The sequence below is a fragment of the Strix uralensis genome, chromosome 11 (genome assembly GCF_047716275.1).
Source record: "Strix uralensis isolate ZFMK-TIS-50842 chromosome 11, bStrUra1, whole genome shotgun sequence".
NCBI lineage: Eukaryota > Metazoa > Chordata > Aves > Strigiformes > Strigidae > Strix > Strix uralensis.
In genome coordinates, this window is record NC_133982.1 from 2,204,361 (window position 1) to 2,219,270 (window position 14,910).

At 54.8% G+C, this 14,910-nt stretch overlaps 1 protein-coding gene across 4 annotated transcripts in view; it reads right to left on the reverse strand.

Annotated features, from left to right (window-relative positions):
• Window positions 1-203: 203 nt before the first annotated feature.
• Window positions 204-14,910, reverse strand: part of ALPK3 (alpha kinase 3) — a 35,189-nt gene continuing 20,482 nt past the window's right edge. For all 4 annotated transcript variants that reach the window (XM_074880427.1, XM_074880426.1, XM_074880430.1 and 1 more), the window contains 11 exons: window positions 14,419-14,536; window positions 12,074-13,106; window positions 6,727-8,575; window positions 5,761-5,908; window positions 3,945-4,072; window positions 3,636-3,671; window positions 3,250-3,524; window positions 2,808-2,896; window positions 2,344-2,561; window positions 2,098-2,146; window positions 204-1,927 (listed from right to left, as the gene is read on the reverse strand). In XM_074880427.1, the coding sequence (XP_074736528.1) occupies window positions 1,606-1,927; window positions 2,098-2,146; window positions 2,344-2,561; window positions 2,808-2,896; window positions 3,250-3,524; window positions 3,636-3,671; window positions 3,945-4,072; window positions 5,761-5,908; window positions 6,727-8,575; window positions 12,074-13,106; window positions 14,419-14,536 (4,265 nt within the window). In that variant the 3' untranslated portion in view covers window positions 204-1,605. The remainder of the gene's footprint in view (window positions 1,928-2,097; window positions 2,147-2,343; window positions 2,562-2,807; window positions 2,897-3,249; window positions 3,525-3,635; window positions 3,672-3,944; window positions 4,073-5,760; window positions 5,909-6,726; window positions 8,576-12,073; window positions 13,107-14,418; window positions 14,537-14,910) is intronic.

Here is a 14,910-nt window from a genome sequence, read left to right on the forward strand (position 1 = left end):
ACCGCAGCTGCCGGAGCCAGTGTTCGCTGCAGCCCAGCCTCCACCAGCTGCCAGCTTTGGGGGCTGGCCCCAGGCACCCTCTTCTCCCCACTGGGGTGTGGATGGGGGTAAAGCCATTACTTGAAGACGTTTCCTTCCCCCGAACACAAAGCCACCCCATCCTGCTGTGCTTAGGTGCATCTTTTTGACAGAGACCACAGCGCTGGGGACCAGGCCAGTCCTTCTGGCTTTATTGCACTCCAGAGCACCCCTTCGCCAAGGTGGCCACGTTATGTACATCGTCATTTTACAATGACCCAACAACAAAGCACGAGGACCCCAGAGCATGGTGCACTCCCAGCCCGGTCCCTTCCCTCCTCTGCCAGGCTGCACCGAGCCACCGTTCTGGGCACCAGCCTGCGGGGTGGCACCGCTGGCACCTGGCCCTGTCCTCCACAGCCCCAGGGAGGGTGAAGCTCTGTGGCCAGCAGAAGTGGGCAGCGCGGGGGCTCTCGGCAAGCCTTGCTGCCCACCGCCATGCTCTGCCGTCCTCCGCGCCCCGGAGCGAGCTGATGGGCACAAGGGAGGCTTGATGCCACAGAGGGTGCTGCACCTTCCAGCACAGAGGGCTCTGGAGTGGGTGCTGCGAGCTGCCACCGTAGCAGGGCCTGTGCCAAGCAGGAGATGGCAACCAAGCGTGAGCTGTGGGGCTGGGCAGGGCCTATGGGGTCTGTGTCGGGCAGGTAGGCGAGGGGGGTGCAAGTCCTGTGGGCTGGACACCCATGTGCTGAAGCAGCACCTGTCACGGAGGGGAGGTGTCCCCTGCACCCCGCTCCCGGGTGCCCCGTGTGAGGTAGAGCATCTTTGCTGTGGCGCCAGCCGGCACCTATAGCAGCACTGCTGCCCTCAGCTCCGCCCGGCAAGGGCGTGGGAGGGACACCCTGGGGCACAGGGCAGGCCATGAGGGCAGGGGGGCAAAATGCCAGCACCCTGCCAGGGGACTGGCCTGCACCCCAGAGCCCCACAGAATAGCAGCAGGACGCCTGCAGCTCGCCACTAAACCCCTCTGCAGAAAAACCTTGTAGATCACAGCGTGCCAGGACAAATGAGCCCACCTGGGCGCTGCTGGGTTCACATTCTTGGCACAGAGCTCTGGCAGGGCTTGGCACGGTCGCTTTACAGAGGACACAAAGAAGGACGTGAGGTGCTGGGAGCCAGGAGGGCAGCCCGGAATCCCAGTTTGCTCAGGGAAACCAAGCAGGGGGCACGGTGCCTGCAAAGCCTGAGGGAGCAGGTCTGACAGCCCCTGCCTTAAGGAAGGCAGACAGGAGAGTCGAGAGAGGAAAGCTGAGCCTGAACATGGAGGGGCACATGGCCCCACGGGCTCCACCACCAGCAGCAGCAGCTCTTGTAGAGGTATTGGCGAGGGGATCCACGCTGCCTGCGGCTCACAGCCCCCCGACCCAGCCGAGCCGCTCACACTAGCACACACTACACAAGGCAAGGGCTGCGGGCCAGGGTGGGAGCCAGAGGGAGGAGAATGGGGCGGCAGCAGCCACTGCTGAGCTCTCCCCTCCCCAGCCTGGCCGCATGCTGCCTCCGGGAAGCTCAGGCTGGGGTCCTGGGCTACTGAGGGCAGCCAGACCTGCTGCTCTCTCCTGATCCGGGTTTGGAGGCTGCCAGGGCCTCCCCTGTTTCTGCAGCTCTCCGGGAGCTCTTGGGGCTCACGGCAGCTTTGCGGGTACCCTGGGGACTTGCCAAGCCCTTCTTCTGCAGCTGGGGGCTGGACTGGGCAGATTTCCTACCCATGGAGGGGCTTCTGGAGCCCTTGGGCTTGGCTAGCTCCAGCGTCTTCAGGCCCAGGATGCTGCAGTAACGGTTACACTGGTGAGCAGCCACGAATTGCTCCAGCAGGGAGGGGAAGCAGCTTTCCTTCAGGCCCTGGTACCTGCCAACAGAGCCATCCTCAGTCCCTGCTTCACACCAGGAGACATCCCACTGGAGCAGGGAGCCGAGGACAGAGCCCAGCCACCCTCACCACCACGGCCCCTCGCCACATGAGCGGTGGAGCTGGGGCCAGCCAGGGCCACCCTGCACCAGCAGCGCAGGGCCACTCACCCTTTCAGGTTGGTAGCGATCCGCACGTTGGTCAGCTTCCAGCCCACTCCTGCAATGAAAGGGAAGACAACCAGGCTCTGCCCAGAGATGGATGGGCACCAGCACCAAGGGCAGGTCATTGCCCTGTGAGCTGGGCTCCACGGCACGTGGGGAAAGAGGCAGGAGGGCAAAGCTGGGGCTTCTCCTCCTCTTTTCACAAGCCAGAGTGGTGAGGAGTCACGGGAATCAGATGGGAGATCCCTTTACCTTCCATGTCAGTCACGAGGATGTTTCCATTTGTCCACTGGTAGACCCAATGCTGGAAGGTGCAGCATTTGAGCACGATCTCTGAGGTGCCTCGTGCCATCAAGCTGCCATCTCTCTCAGTGACACAGTACTGCTCACAGGGCCCGCCCAGGTCCTCCTCCATCGTGGCATAAGGGATGTTGTTGGCCGGTCGGTAAATCAGGTACACAGGAATTATCCTGCATGGGAGCGCGCAGATGGGGTCAGCACCAGCTGGTGAGCTCTCCCACCGCAGCACGTGGAGATTCACACCACGGTCTGCAACCCTGGCTTCTGCCTGCCCCCCCAGTATCCCTTCAGTTTGAGGGTGGGAGAAGAGCGTGCTGCCCTCTGGGATGTCCTCAGCACCAATGGGGAACCCTCCCACCACCCCCGGGACGCTCTGCTGGGATGTCAACCCAACAGAGCTGCAGCACCTTACTTACTCGGGCACCGCTCCAAAATCAGGGACGGCTCGGGCCTCAGCAGCAAAGATCTTGCAGTACTCACGGCTGGAGTTCTGGATTTTACATTCCTGGAGATGCAAACAGAACAGTCAGGGACTTGTCCTGTCTTGCGCCAACGCCTCCCTGGGACCCCCCGCCCGGCCAGGCATCCCCTGGGACCACTGCCAGTTGCTTCCCTATCCTGGTGGTTAAAGGACAGTGACAGGAAAGCTCCAAGCTGCTCCATGTTGCTCAGAGAGGAGAGCTGAAGCCAAGAATAACAAGGACATTGCCAACCTGCTGCAACATGGCTCAACCCCTCCAGAGCATTCAGAAAGTGGAAGGAAATGAAGAAAGTGGGCACAGGGCTGGGGCCCATGGCACAGACTGACAGGGAAGGTGTGGGGGACACAGGTGCAGGGTGTCCCACATGGATGCCCACCTGGATGGTGATGTCGTAGTTCTTCTCGATGAGGCTGTTCTCATTCTTGGTCCCAAAGACAATGAAATTGTGCACTTTGATGACGCAGGTGCAGCCAGACTCAAAGATGGGCTCCAGGCCGTAGATGGCTCTGGCACGGCAGGCTTTACGCAGGAAACCAGCACCCACTTCCACGTCCTCGCTCACCACACGCCCGAAGAGCTTATCCCCCCAGTAGCCTGCGTCAGCCAAACCCTTCGCGAACACCATGGGCGTCATCTCAATCTCCTCTCCAACTGGTGGAGGGAAGAGTTTGTGAGGGGGGACAACAGGGGCACGTCCTGCCCCCACCACAGAGCTGCCTGCTCCCCGCGCAGCAAGGGGCAGCAGTTGCATGTCACCCTTACCTTCGATCTCTTCCCGCAAGATAAATCCCGACAGCACTAGAGGAGACAGAAAGCAAAGAGGTGTCAAGGTCCTGTCAGGATCCCACCCTGCCCCATGCACTTCCACACCAAGGGGCAGCAAAGGAGGATGGTGTGAATTGCTCCTAACTGAGCACATGGAGGCAGATGCACCTCACAGAGGTGGTGTTAGGGGCTGTGCGAGGCTCCCCCTCCACAGGCTGGCACCAAGCCCTCTCCGCAGTTCGCCACGCCACCCCTTGGCACACCTGGGCAGCTGGGAGAGCTGCCAGGCTGCTGAGGGCTCCTCACCTTCTGGGCTGAGCAGGAAATCGGTGCAGTCGGTGCCATACTCGTTACTGATCACGCACCGGTAGACCCCGCAGTCCTTCTGGGACGCCTGCACAAGAGCCAAAGCTGCCTGGCCCTCGTCACCAGCACTGGAAGAAACCAGAAATGGCTTTAAAATGGACATTAGTAAAAAATGTTTCCCAGAAAGAGTGGTCAGAGTGTGGAATAGGCTGCCCAGGGAGGGGGTGGAGTCCCCATCCCTGGGTGTGTTTAAGGGTCGTTTGGATGAGCTGTTGGGGGATGTGGGGTAGGGGAGAACTTTGTAGAGTCGGGCTGAGGGTTGGACTCGATGATCCCGAGGGGCTTTTCCAACCTGAAGGATTCTGTGATTCTATGAAACTGGAGCATGGCCTCAGCCCCACACAACGCGTGGGGGTACACAGGATCCCTGGGACAGGCACTGCAGGAGGGCACCGTGCTGCCCTTGGAGGGCTGGAAGAGGGCTACAAAGGAAGCCACCCCAAGGGCATCCTAGTTGTGCCCCTGGCACCTCGTGGCACCAGGAGTCCTGCCCTGCAGTTTGTACTCACAGAAATGCTCAACTTTCAGGAAAGCCCTGTAAAATCTGTCCGGGATTGGGCTACAGACTGATAAAGGTACTTGCCTCTGAGTGTGGCTGGGCCAGGGCTGTGCTTGAGCTAACAGACCTGCATCTGGACGGGATGGCTGGAAGCTGAACAGCCACATTTCCAGCTTCATTTTCAGCTGTTCCCAAGTGAGGGCAGACACCACTCCCCATCCTGCAGCCTGCCCCTCTCCAAGGGGCTGGCAAAGCACAAGCTCTGTATCAGTGGGCTGCCAGTCCTCTCCAGTCTGCAGCACCAAGCCTTGGGCTGGCAGTTCCTCTAGCCCCGGTGGCAACACACCCGGCAGACAGGTCTCCACAAGAACCAAAGGCCTGTTTCTGCCCCATATGGCCAGCACGAACCAGCAAGCAGATGACAGGCTGCGGATGGGAGAGGTGGGACTGTCATCCTGAGACCTGCTGGCTGAGCAGGCTCTGCCCTGGTCAGCTACAAGGCAATGGCCACTCCTGGCCCATCTGTCCCAGCTCAAATATCTGCTGTAGGAGATCGTTTCTGCCCCAGAAGCACCTCTTTCTGCCTGCATGTTATAAAAGGGGCCCAAGAGACGCTCAAAGGCATCAGGCAAATCCTATCCAATGTGGATGATGTTCCCACACAAGCTCCCTTGGGCTTGAGAACAAGTTGCTCTCCATAAGGCACCCAAAGGAGCATCCAGGATACAAGAAGCCACCCAGCTGTCCGGACATGCCCTCCCTGTGCAAGGGCAGTACCAAGGGATAGAGAGGGCACAGCCAGAGCTGCTTTTTCCCTGTTGGTGCTTGCCAGTGGTGGCTGCACAGGAGCGCCTGCTGGGGTGCAGTGTGCCACACCCTCACATGTATCACTTGGGGTCCCAGTTTTGCAGCTCACACCCAGCTCTCAAACTCTGAGATGGGCACAGCACCTTCCCTGCCCTCCCCAAGGTTTGGGTTCAGCCCCTGCCCTCCCCAGGGCTCTGCTACTCAAAGCATCAGCCCTTAAGCCAGGCTCAGGATAGAGTGTCAGCAGGACAAATTTGGCAGCAATGGCCCATCTGGGTGATCCCTCCCTCCCTGGGCACCAAGAAGATAAAGTTCACAACATGCAATGAGCTTCCCATGCAGCCTTAACAGAAGAGGCACCTCCACCCCAGTAAACGCAAGGAGCTGGATTTAACACACCAACCCCGGGCTATGCACAAGGACTGCAACAAAGTGGAGCTGGCCGGTTACCTCCTTTGGGCTTCTGCTACAGGGATCTCGTCCTTGTACCACATCAGCTTAGAATCGCTCAAAATATTGAAGAACTGGCACCAAAGTTTCAGGTTTCCTGATGCATCGGAAAATTGTTCTGCCCTGATCTTACGAATCACCTGTGGAGCTAAGGACAGGGTGAAAAGAGATCGAAGGTGAGACACGCAGTGCTGGCTGCAGCTCCAGGGACAGGCCAGCCTGCCCCAGTGCTGCTGCTTAGGACTTTGGTGTTGGGTATCTTGGGTATCTCAGCACAGCGTGGTGTAACATCACCTTCCCCGGGAAGGCCTCAGAGCTCCGCTTGGATAAATACAGGGGGATACAAGTGACACTAATTCATCCAACAGTGCAGCACTGCAATACCTAGTGGGGCTCAGCCAGGCGCAACGCAGAAAAACTCTATGCAATGTTGGAGGAAACATTTATCTACTGAAGTAGGGATTTATCAAGGTTACCCTGACTTTTGCAAGAGTGCTGATTTCTGTGAGGGTGTCACGTGGCTCCCGCAAGCACTTCAACACCAGGATTATGACTTTTCTAATTCAGTGCCACGAGGGATCAAATCAGTATTGACCATGGAGGTTGAAGAGGAGCGTGCACCCCACTGATGTCCACTGGACCCCTAACCAGCACGAGGAACAGTGAGGACCAGGACACAGAGACCAAGAACAAAAGGATTGTATGATTCCTTTGGCCAGGGAAGTCCAGGCTGTAGAGACAGCCAGTCTCAGTGCTGCTGCCTCTTGTGTTCTTCTGCCCTCCCTGCACTAGGGAAGAAGTCTTGGGGCAGACTTTTGGCTTTCACATGGCCAAAGGGCGATGCTGAAAACCCTGCAAATGCAGAATAATCACATGGTCCCAGCTAACTATCACCATCTCAGTTGGCCAGGCTTCCTTTATAGGCAACAAGGAAACATGCTTCATAGGGATTACCTCTTCCCTTACCTTTAAATGGGTTATTTGCTTTCTTGGACTCCGCTGGCTGTGCTTCTGCCTTAGCATCTTCAGGGACCTCGTGGTCACCACTACTGTCACCTGTGGGCTCCTCATACAGCTTTGGAACCTCCAACGTGGCCATCTTCCTTGTGAGGGTTGGCGAGCGCTGTTCTGTGGGAGGGGATGGAGCCAGGGCAGGGGACTGCAACAGGGCCGCGTTCTTCCTGGATTGCCGTGGCGAAACGGTAGGACTTCTCACGTGCCCTGAGCTCTCTGAAGTTTCCTTCTCTTCCTCCCCCGCCTGCTTGGTTTTTGGCAGGTATATTTTGCGCCGGGCCCCAGAAGCAAGCTCCTCTGGCGTGGCACAAGGAAGCACTGCCAGAGGGTCACCAGGGCTTTCTTTCTCAGGGCTTGCTGGAGGCAAATCAGAAATATTATCAGGAGGCTGCCCTGCTCCTGCTGCTGGCAGCATGGTGCCCACCACGATGGAGGGCACAGAGAGCTGGGGTGGCCCCTCCGCCTCAGGAGCCACCCGGGTACGTCTCTTTGGTGGCACAGGCCTGCAAGCCAGCATCTCCTTGCTGGTAACGAATTCCTCATTAATCATGCCCGTGATCCGCCTAGATGTCCTGGGGGTCAGAGGCAAGTTCTCTGCTGTCTGGAAGAGCTGATTGTTTTGTACCTTCTCCAAAACTCTCCTGGAGGTGCGGGGGCTCAGGCCCGCAATGCCTATCTCTGGGACCATGACTTCCTCTGTATCAGGCTGCTCCTCATCCCTGGGGTCAGCGTCTTCTTTCGTGGCATCCTTACTGCTATCTGACATTTTTAAAAGCAGCAGCAGATAGTTCTTCAAGGAGGAAACTAGGTTTTTGTGCTGCATCTTTTCCTCCAAAGACATCTCCTGAGGTCTCTCGGGGCTAGGCAGGACCAGAGGCACTTGTGCCTGAACCTCAGCACCTCCTTCAAAAGCACCTGAAGATGCTGCCGGTACCTGGTGTGGAGCTGTAGTTGTTTGCTCTCCTCCTTCCTTCCCCCCAGGTCCCACAGCTGCTGGTTTGGCACTCTCCTCCCCTAATGTACTAGCTGAAAACTTCTCTCGCTGGGCAGATCCATCTGCCAATTTGACTTCCATTTCTCTGCTCGCAGGAGGCAGCAGCTGGGCTCCAGACAGGGCCTCTCCCGCTGTGGCCTCCATCTCTGGGGCACTGTGAGCTGCAGGCAGTGCCTCCCGAGCCACCGACATCCCTGCTGAAGGAGCAGGACACAGCTCTTCCTTGGCAAGTCGAACTGGAGCAGGAGCCAGCGTTTCAGTTTCCTCACGTCCCAAAGGTGCCCCTCCCAGCTCTCTGTGCACAGCCCCGGGAGACACTGCACTGCTCCCTCCTGCCTCTGCACCGGGATGGCTCCCGCACAGCTCTGCTCCTGCCTCTTTGTTCTTCCCATCCTTGACTACTGTCTGATGTGTGGTCTGCTCAAGAGGAGTGCTTTCTGCAGGCTCTGGAGGACTCAATTTCTTTAGCAATGGCTTTTCCTCACCTTGGCTTTTGGCCTCTTGATTTAACAGTCCTTGCTGAGTCTCTCTGCCCTCAAGAGAATGGGAATGTCCTTCTGCCTGCTTCCTAGAGGGAGGGTGCTCCTTGCTGGACTGCACATGCTCTGGAGAAGGTGCTGGTGGCTTTGGTGGCTCCTGAAGCCTCAGCCGAGGATTTGTCCTTTTCCCAGCCCCCCTGGTCTCCTGGCAGACAGGCATCTCTTTCCTGAGCTCCTCTAGCTTACTGGCTTGCTGACCAGTCTCTACAGTTGGACTGGACACTGGATGTTTTAGGTCACTAGCAGACTGTTCCACTGTTGCTGCCACCTAGTCAGAAAAACAAAACAGAAAATCAGCATAATTTTACTGCTTGGGTCTGCTCAGTGGTGCCCGTGGTCCAGCTGTACCATATGGCACTGCCCAGCATCTGCCTGAATCGTAAGTATTAACCTGGTATCACTGATACTCACTCATCCAGGGCCTCCTGGCTTCGTCATCATCTGACAGCAGTGAGTCCCACAGCCCCCTGTCATGCTGCACAAAACGTGGGGTTTTTTTAATCAGCTCCAACTCTTCTGCCTTTCAATGCCTTGGTTGTGCACAAAGAGGCAGATCTGCCTCTCTACAACATTAAATGGCTTTTAATTAAATCTTCTCCAACACAGCACCTTCCCAAGGAGGGAAACTTCCCCATTTTCACCAGCCGTTGCCGAGACCTCATATAATTTCCTTGCTCTTTTTTAAGACCCAGTGCTCCCCCTACACTATATCTACAATCTCCACTCTGAGATGGGGCGATCGGCATGTCACACATTATCTGGATGAGGCTGCCCAAATGATTTATAGGGAAACTCTACACCATGACGTTATCTGCACTATTCAACCATCCTGTTTCTTTGACATTCGGGAAGCTCAAATGTTTCCGACTGCAGCTGCACACCAGCAGACGTTTCAACAAACTGCCCACTGTGACGGCTGAGCTTTATCCCGAGGAGATCTGGTGAAGTCCTCCAGCCAAGGGGCACTATCTATTTTTGTAGGATAAGGCTCAGGGGAGGCAGCGATACTGCTGATACACGCTGTGCTCAGCCTGCAACATCAGGACAGTCCTGAACAATGGGAACAGGGCATGCACACAACAGGTTCCCCTTCCATCCCAGAGGATCTGCTGCTGAGGATTTTCTCCTGAGGTCTCCAACTTGAGCTTTAAGCCTCCAAAATGAGGTCCATGGGAAAGGAGGGCTGTGGCACTTAGCCCTTCCATTTTGTGCCACTTCAGCTTCATTTGAATGCTTGGAAAAACCAGGAAGGGTAATGCTGATCTCAGAGCAAGCTCTTCCCCAAGCAATTGTTATGACAATGTGAATACCAGAGGACTGGGGTAGGAGGAGCAGCCTTAGTGGGGCTATTCCTGCACACAGAATTCATGTCTGCTTCCTTGGTAGACTCCAAAGGATGCCAAAGGCCAGGCAGTTTGTCTCCACACACAGGGCATGAAGAAATAGGGCCCCAGTTCACAGGGTCGCACAGGCACCCCCAGATGCCACATGTCCCTGTTGCTGTCCCCCTAAAGTCATGTCCCTCTCCTGCTTCAATGGGCTGAATGTCACAACACAGCATCCCAGTGTTCAGGCTTAAAAGATTTTAAGAGACAGACAGGCTTCATGCAGTGAAGCCTCCCCTGGGTTTTACCACAGTATTTGGTCCTCTGTGGCACAGAGAGATGGGGACGGACACAGCCCTGGTCCCTCTGCGCGGGGGCTGAGCAGCACAGTGCCCAGGGGGGCTGCAGGTGGACCTGGCTGGTGGTTCAGATGGATGCACAGAGGCAGCTCTGCGCAATGGTGCTGGTCAACGGGGACATCTCTTCGGCTGAAGAGAACTTAGGGCTCAGGGGGGATTTGCTTATCACTGGTGCACAAACTAAAGCTTATTCAGAAAAGGTTTCTGGGAGCTTTTCTGAAAAGCATCTGTCCTTACGTAATCATAACACACTCAAACTAGGGGCATATAAAAGAAATATAATAAAATCATCAGTCTCTAAGCTAGGCAAGAGCGATCATCACACAAATCCAGTTTCTTCTCTGCTCTTGTGCCTGAGGATGTTCAGATCCTGGCTATGGTCTGGCATTTTGCAAAGCCCTTCTGCTACGGATAAATCCAGCTCAAAAGAGAAGCCCTGAGCATGAGGCCCAGCTGGATTCCAAGGCCAGGAAAACACTCATGCTACAACCCTGTCTCATTTAAGGGAAAGAGGTAAAAAGACAAGCAACCCGTGTCCTGGGGAGTGAAAATATCCTCAAACACCTCCAGACTCAGCTTTAAAGGGCTTTAAAATAGCTTATTTGGTCACACAAAAGCCTCAGCACTTTCCCCAGCATCACCAACTAGCTGAAGCATTCAAATTCAAATAAAAAGCATTCCCTTTTGTCTACTCAAAGGCACACCAGCTGACAAGTTACAGGTTTCCCTCTGTGAGTGGGTTTTTGAAGAGGAAAATACCTTGATGCATGTCAAAGGCTCAGGGATGACAGCCCAAGCCTGACTGCTACACACCAACACTTTTCACCCTTCTTAAGAGCAAGGAGCATAAAAATGAGCAGAGAGGGAGAAAACAAATTGCTTTGCCATGGGCTTGCACGCACAGCAATAATTTTTGCAGCAATATGTGATGCTGATGGGTCAGGTTAAAGATGGGTTCAGGGTGCTGCACTGTGGTGAGGCCAGGACCCAGATGCTCGTTTCACTGCATAACACAGCAGGTTTCTTACCAGTAAACGGTGCTCCTACCTTTGGCTAGAGAAATCTAGAAGAGGAAGAAAGGATTTTTTTTTTTTTCACTAGAGCAGCTGGCAGTCCCACTTTTCGTATCATAGATGTTTCCACATTCTGAAGTATTTGCATTACCTACCAAGGGGGCCGTGCTGCACCCAGAGTGCCTCCTCAGATAGCCCTGGTCTGTACTGAGAGCATGCACCTACCACAGCTCAAACACCAAATCCTGATGGCACCTGCAAATTGGACTTGGAGAAGATTTTACCACAGAAGGGGTTATTAAAGAAAAATGCAAAAAAAAAAAAGAAAAAAGACTGGTAGCTTCCAGTCTAATATTTTGATGGAAAATGCTTCAGGTTAAGTGACAAAAATAGAAGTTGACTAAAAGATGCAGTGAGCGTCAGGAGCAGGTGCTGTGCCCTGGCGCTGTGTCACCACCACAATGAGTCTTGTAACAGAGTTTTTCCAACAGGGAAGAGCCAAAAAATAGCCCAGATCTACTGTATACATGTTGCACTGTAAACAAAATTCAATGCCCTGCCCGGCACAGCTCACGTGGCATACCTGGCATGCTGCACTCATTTGCATGGGGGGCTCACTAAACGCCGGCTGAAGCTCAGGTTCAGTTGCTAAACTGAACAGATGTCATCAGTCTCGCTGCCTGTTAATACGCACAAGGTATCCACCCCCAACTATAAATAGCCATTCAGTGCTCCCTGCTTAACTGATTTGGAAACATTTCGCATGAGGTCAGCCTGCCGATTAAATAGGAGAGCTCACAGCACGCCCCAGGCCGCCCAGAGACCAGCTGCTTGGCCGGAGGGCCCTGACGTACATCTCTCCTCACCACCCCGTCTGACATTTATTCGGAGATGGGGTGGAAGCTCTGCTGTCTGGGCACACAAAGTCCAGAAAGCCCTTTTTTCTGGGTGCTTTTGCCGGTGGACATCTACGAAACCTCAGCAGCAGATCCCGGGGGGCAACACAACTGTGCGGCACAAATATTTTCTTGTTGCAACCCCCGCGTTGGCTGCTTTCTGTCCTAGTTACCTCTGGAGCGATGGCTTTGTTTCCCTCCAACTTCTGTGCTTGCTGCTGGCCTCTCTGTCCCTTGGACGGCACAGATCCTGCCTCCGACACCTCTGGGGACGACGGAGCATCCTCTGTCTGTCTGCCGACTGCCACGGGCTGCAGGGCAGCCTTGCTCGCAACCTCTTCCTTGGCTCCTGCCTCCTCCTTCCCTGCTGCCGGCTTCACTTCCTTATCAAAATACATCTCTTTCAAAGAGAAGCGCATGTTACCATTAATTTTAGTGTCCTGATTCACAGCTTTCCCAGGCTGTTTGATTTTTGGACTGTTTTCCACTTCTTGATCATTTGCCACCCTCAAACGTGCGCTCCTGCGTAAAGGGACGGGAGGCGCAAACCTTGGATTTGGAGAGGGGTTAGGCCTGTCTTTTCCAGTTTCTTCTCGCTTGGAAACTTCCTGCTTTGCTGCTGGAGGAGCCTCCACCTTCTTTTTCTTTTTAGCTGCAGAGTCTTTTGCCATTGGCTTAGTCGCTAGGTCCTCCACTGTCTCATAGATGTACGCGAGAAAGCTGTTCCCGTTCTCCTCTACACTTTCCAAAGAGGCGTCTCCATTGGTGGTCACATCTGCTTTCAGAGGTGCTATCAGCTTGGCTGGAAAGCCCGGCATCACATTGACCGGCTGCTCCTTCGGCTCAGCAATATCCTTATGTAATCTGGACTGAGAATCGGCAACATGCACTTTTGCTGCATCCTCCTTCTCCCATGGAGAGGCTCCCGAGCGGAGATTCAGATCCCTGGCCAGCCTCCGCTTTCTCTGGAGCCGATCAGGGCTCATTCCCTGCAACTTCTCGACCTCCACATTTTCTTTCCCTCGCTTCTTGCCCTGTTCTATCTCTCGCAGTTTTTCTTCAGCTTTTCTCTTAATTTTGGCAAACCACTTCTGGTGGATTTTGAACTCCGTCATGGTTCCCACTTCCAGCACGCCAGAGCAGGACACGATGCCTTTGTTATTTCTAGCTGAGGCCTGGTAAATGCCTGCATCTTCTTCTCGGCACCTGGAAACCAAAAGCTCTGTGTGAGACCTGCCCGTCCTCCCCAGGCACTACCACTGGGCACGCAGACATGCACACTCTCCCACTTCTTGCTCCAGAGGGACCAGAAGACGAAGACACGGCCCTTGAGGTGCCCACAGTAGGTCTGGAGGCCTGGGGCTGGCCTTCCTCCCCAGGCTCTGCCTGTACTCAGCACTAGCAGGCAAGCAAGTCGGACGCTAAATCAGTGCCCAGCTCCCCCCGGGGCTCTAACTTTGATAAGAGAGGGCTGTGATGGAGGGGAAAACAGCTAGCACCAGGCTTCCTGACTGTTCTTGGCCACATTCCTCTGCAGGATCTTCTCCTCTCAGCTCTTCACAGCCTACATGACATTTCTGTTCTTCCACCACCCTACTGCCTTACCAAAGCCCTCCCACCCTGCCTCAGGCACCAGCACGAGCATGTACATGCCATCTCTGCTGTGGCCCCTCAGGGATGCCTGGTCCATGGAGATCCCCGCTCCTGCGAGAGGTGAGCCAGCCTCTGACGGAAACCTGGAGCACACCTAGGGCAGCAGAAAAGCCCAGGCTAGAAGCATGAGGATGACAAGACTATCAGCAAGACCAACATTCTGCACTTTCAGACAGTGCTGCACCTGTCTGACATCCCAAATCCAGGACTCGAGGTGCAACAGGTCTCTGCTTGCTGGGGACATGGTGTGACTGGCTCTCCAGAAACACAGTGCTCGTTTAAAGTTAAAAGAAGCTGGTAGTCAGGGCTGAATAAAGGAGGCCCTTGGCTCCATCAGTCGAGTGCCAAAGCAGTCCTTTCCTTCCCTGACCTCATGGTCAGAGGCCCTCCTGGGACAGGGCCGCAGCCCTTCCCTCTCTTTACTCTTGCTTAGGACGCTCCTATGAACTCATTTCTGTCCTTGCTTGTCTGATCCCCTGGACCATCATCCTGCAGGCAGCCAGTGCTTTCCCTTCGCTCACCTTCGTCCAGCCCTAATGCTCAGCACTTGCCTAGTGCAGCCATAGCACATGCTGCCACCAGAGCACTGGAAGGCTCCAGAGAAGAATTTCTGACCTTCCTCTTGCTTCCAGCATGGCAGCTATCTCTGGATGCAGTAATGGATCTCATACTGATGTGATCAGGGAGTCATCAAAGTGAAGAGCTGAAGGGGAAGGGACAGCCAGCAACATCACAATGGGGAGCAGAAGGGGCCAGCACAGGTGCCAGGGGGAGATCACTGCTGACAGCCAGCTCCTCCAAATACTGAAAACATGCTCAGAGCTCCCATCACCAAATCCAACCACTCTCCAGCTTCTTTACTCACTTGTACAGCTGCAGGGTGTGGCGATTTCCGTGACGGAATATCTCATACTTGGGTAAGCCACAGTAGCGGTCCATCTCCTCATCATCCTTATACCATGTCACCTCTGGCTGCGGGTATCCTGGGGAGGAGATGGATGGTACAAAAGGGTGTGAAACACTGCAACCAGTTGCACAGCAAGCCTGCTCCCACGGTGACAAGGCATCAACAGCAAAATGAAACACTGCCAGAATAGGATACATGTTATTCTGGGCTCACTGCATTCATTAAATCACACAGCAGAAAAAGTATTGTGAGTGGAAAACTGATGGGCTTATCCAAGTGTTTTATCACTCCTAGGAATAGGGCTATTTTTGAGGAAAAAATCTCAGCGCTTCATTCCTGAACAGAGGGCAGTGGATCACATGATCATCTCCTGTAACACTGGCTGGGAGGAGAAGATGAGCATACTGTCACTTTTATGTGAAGAGGCATGTTTTGATGAGATTAAGGCTA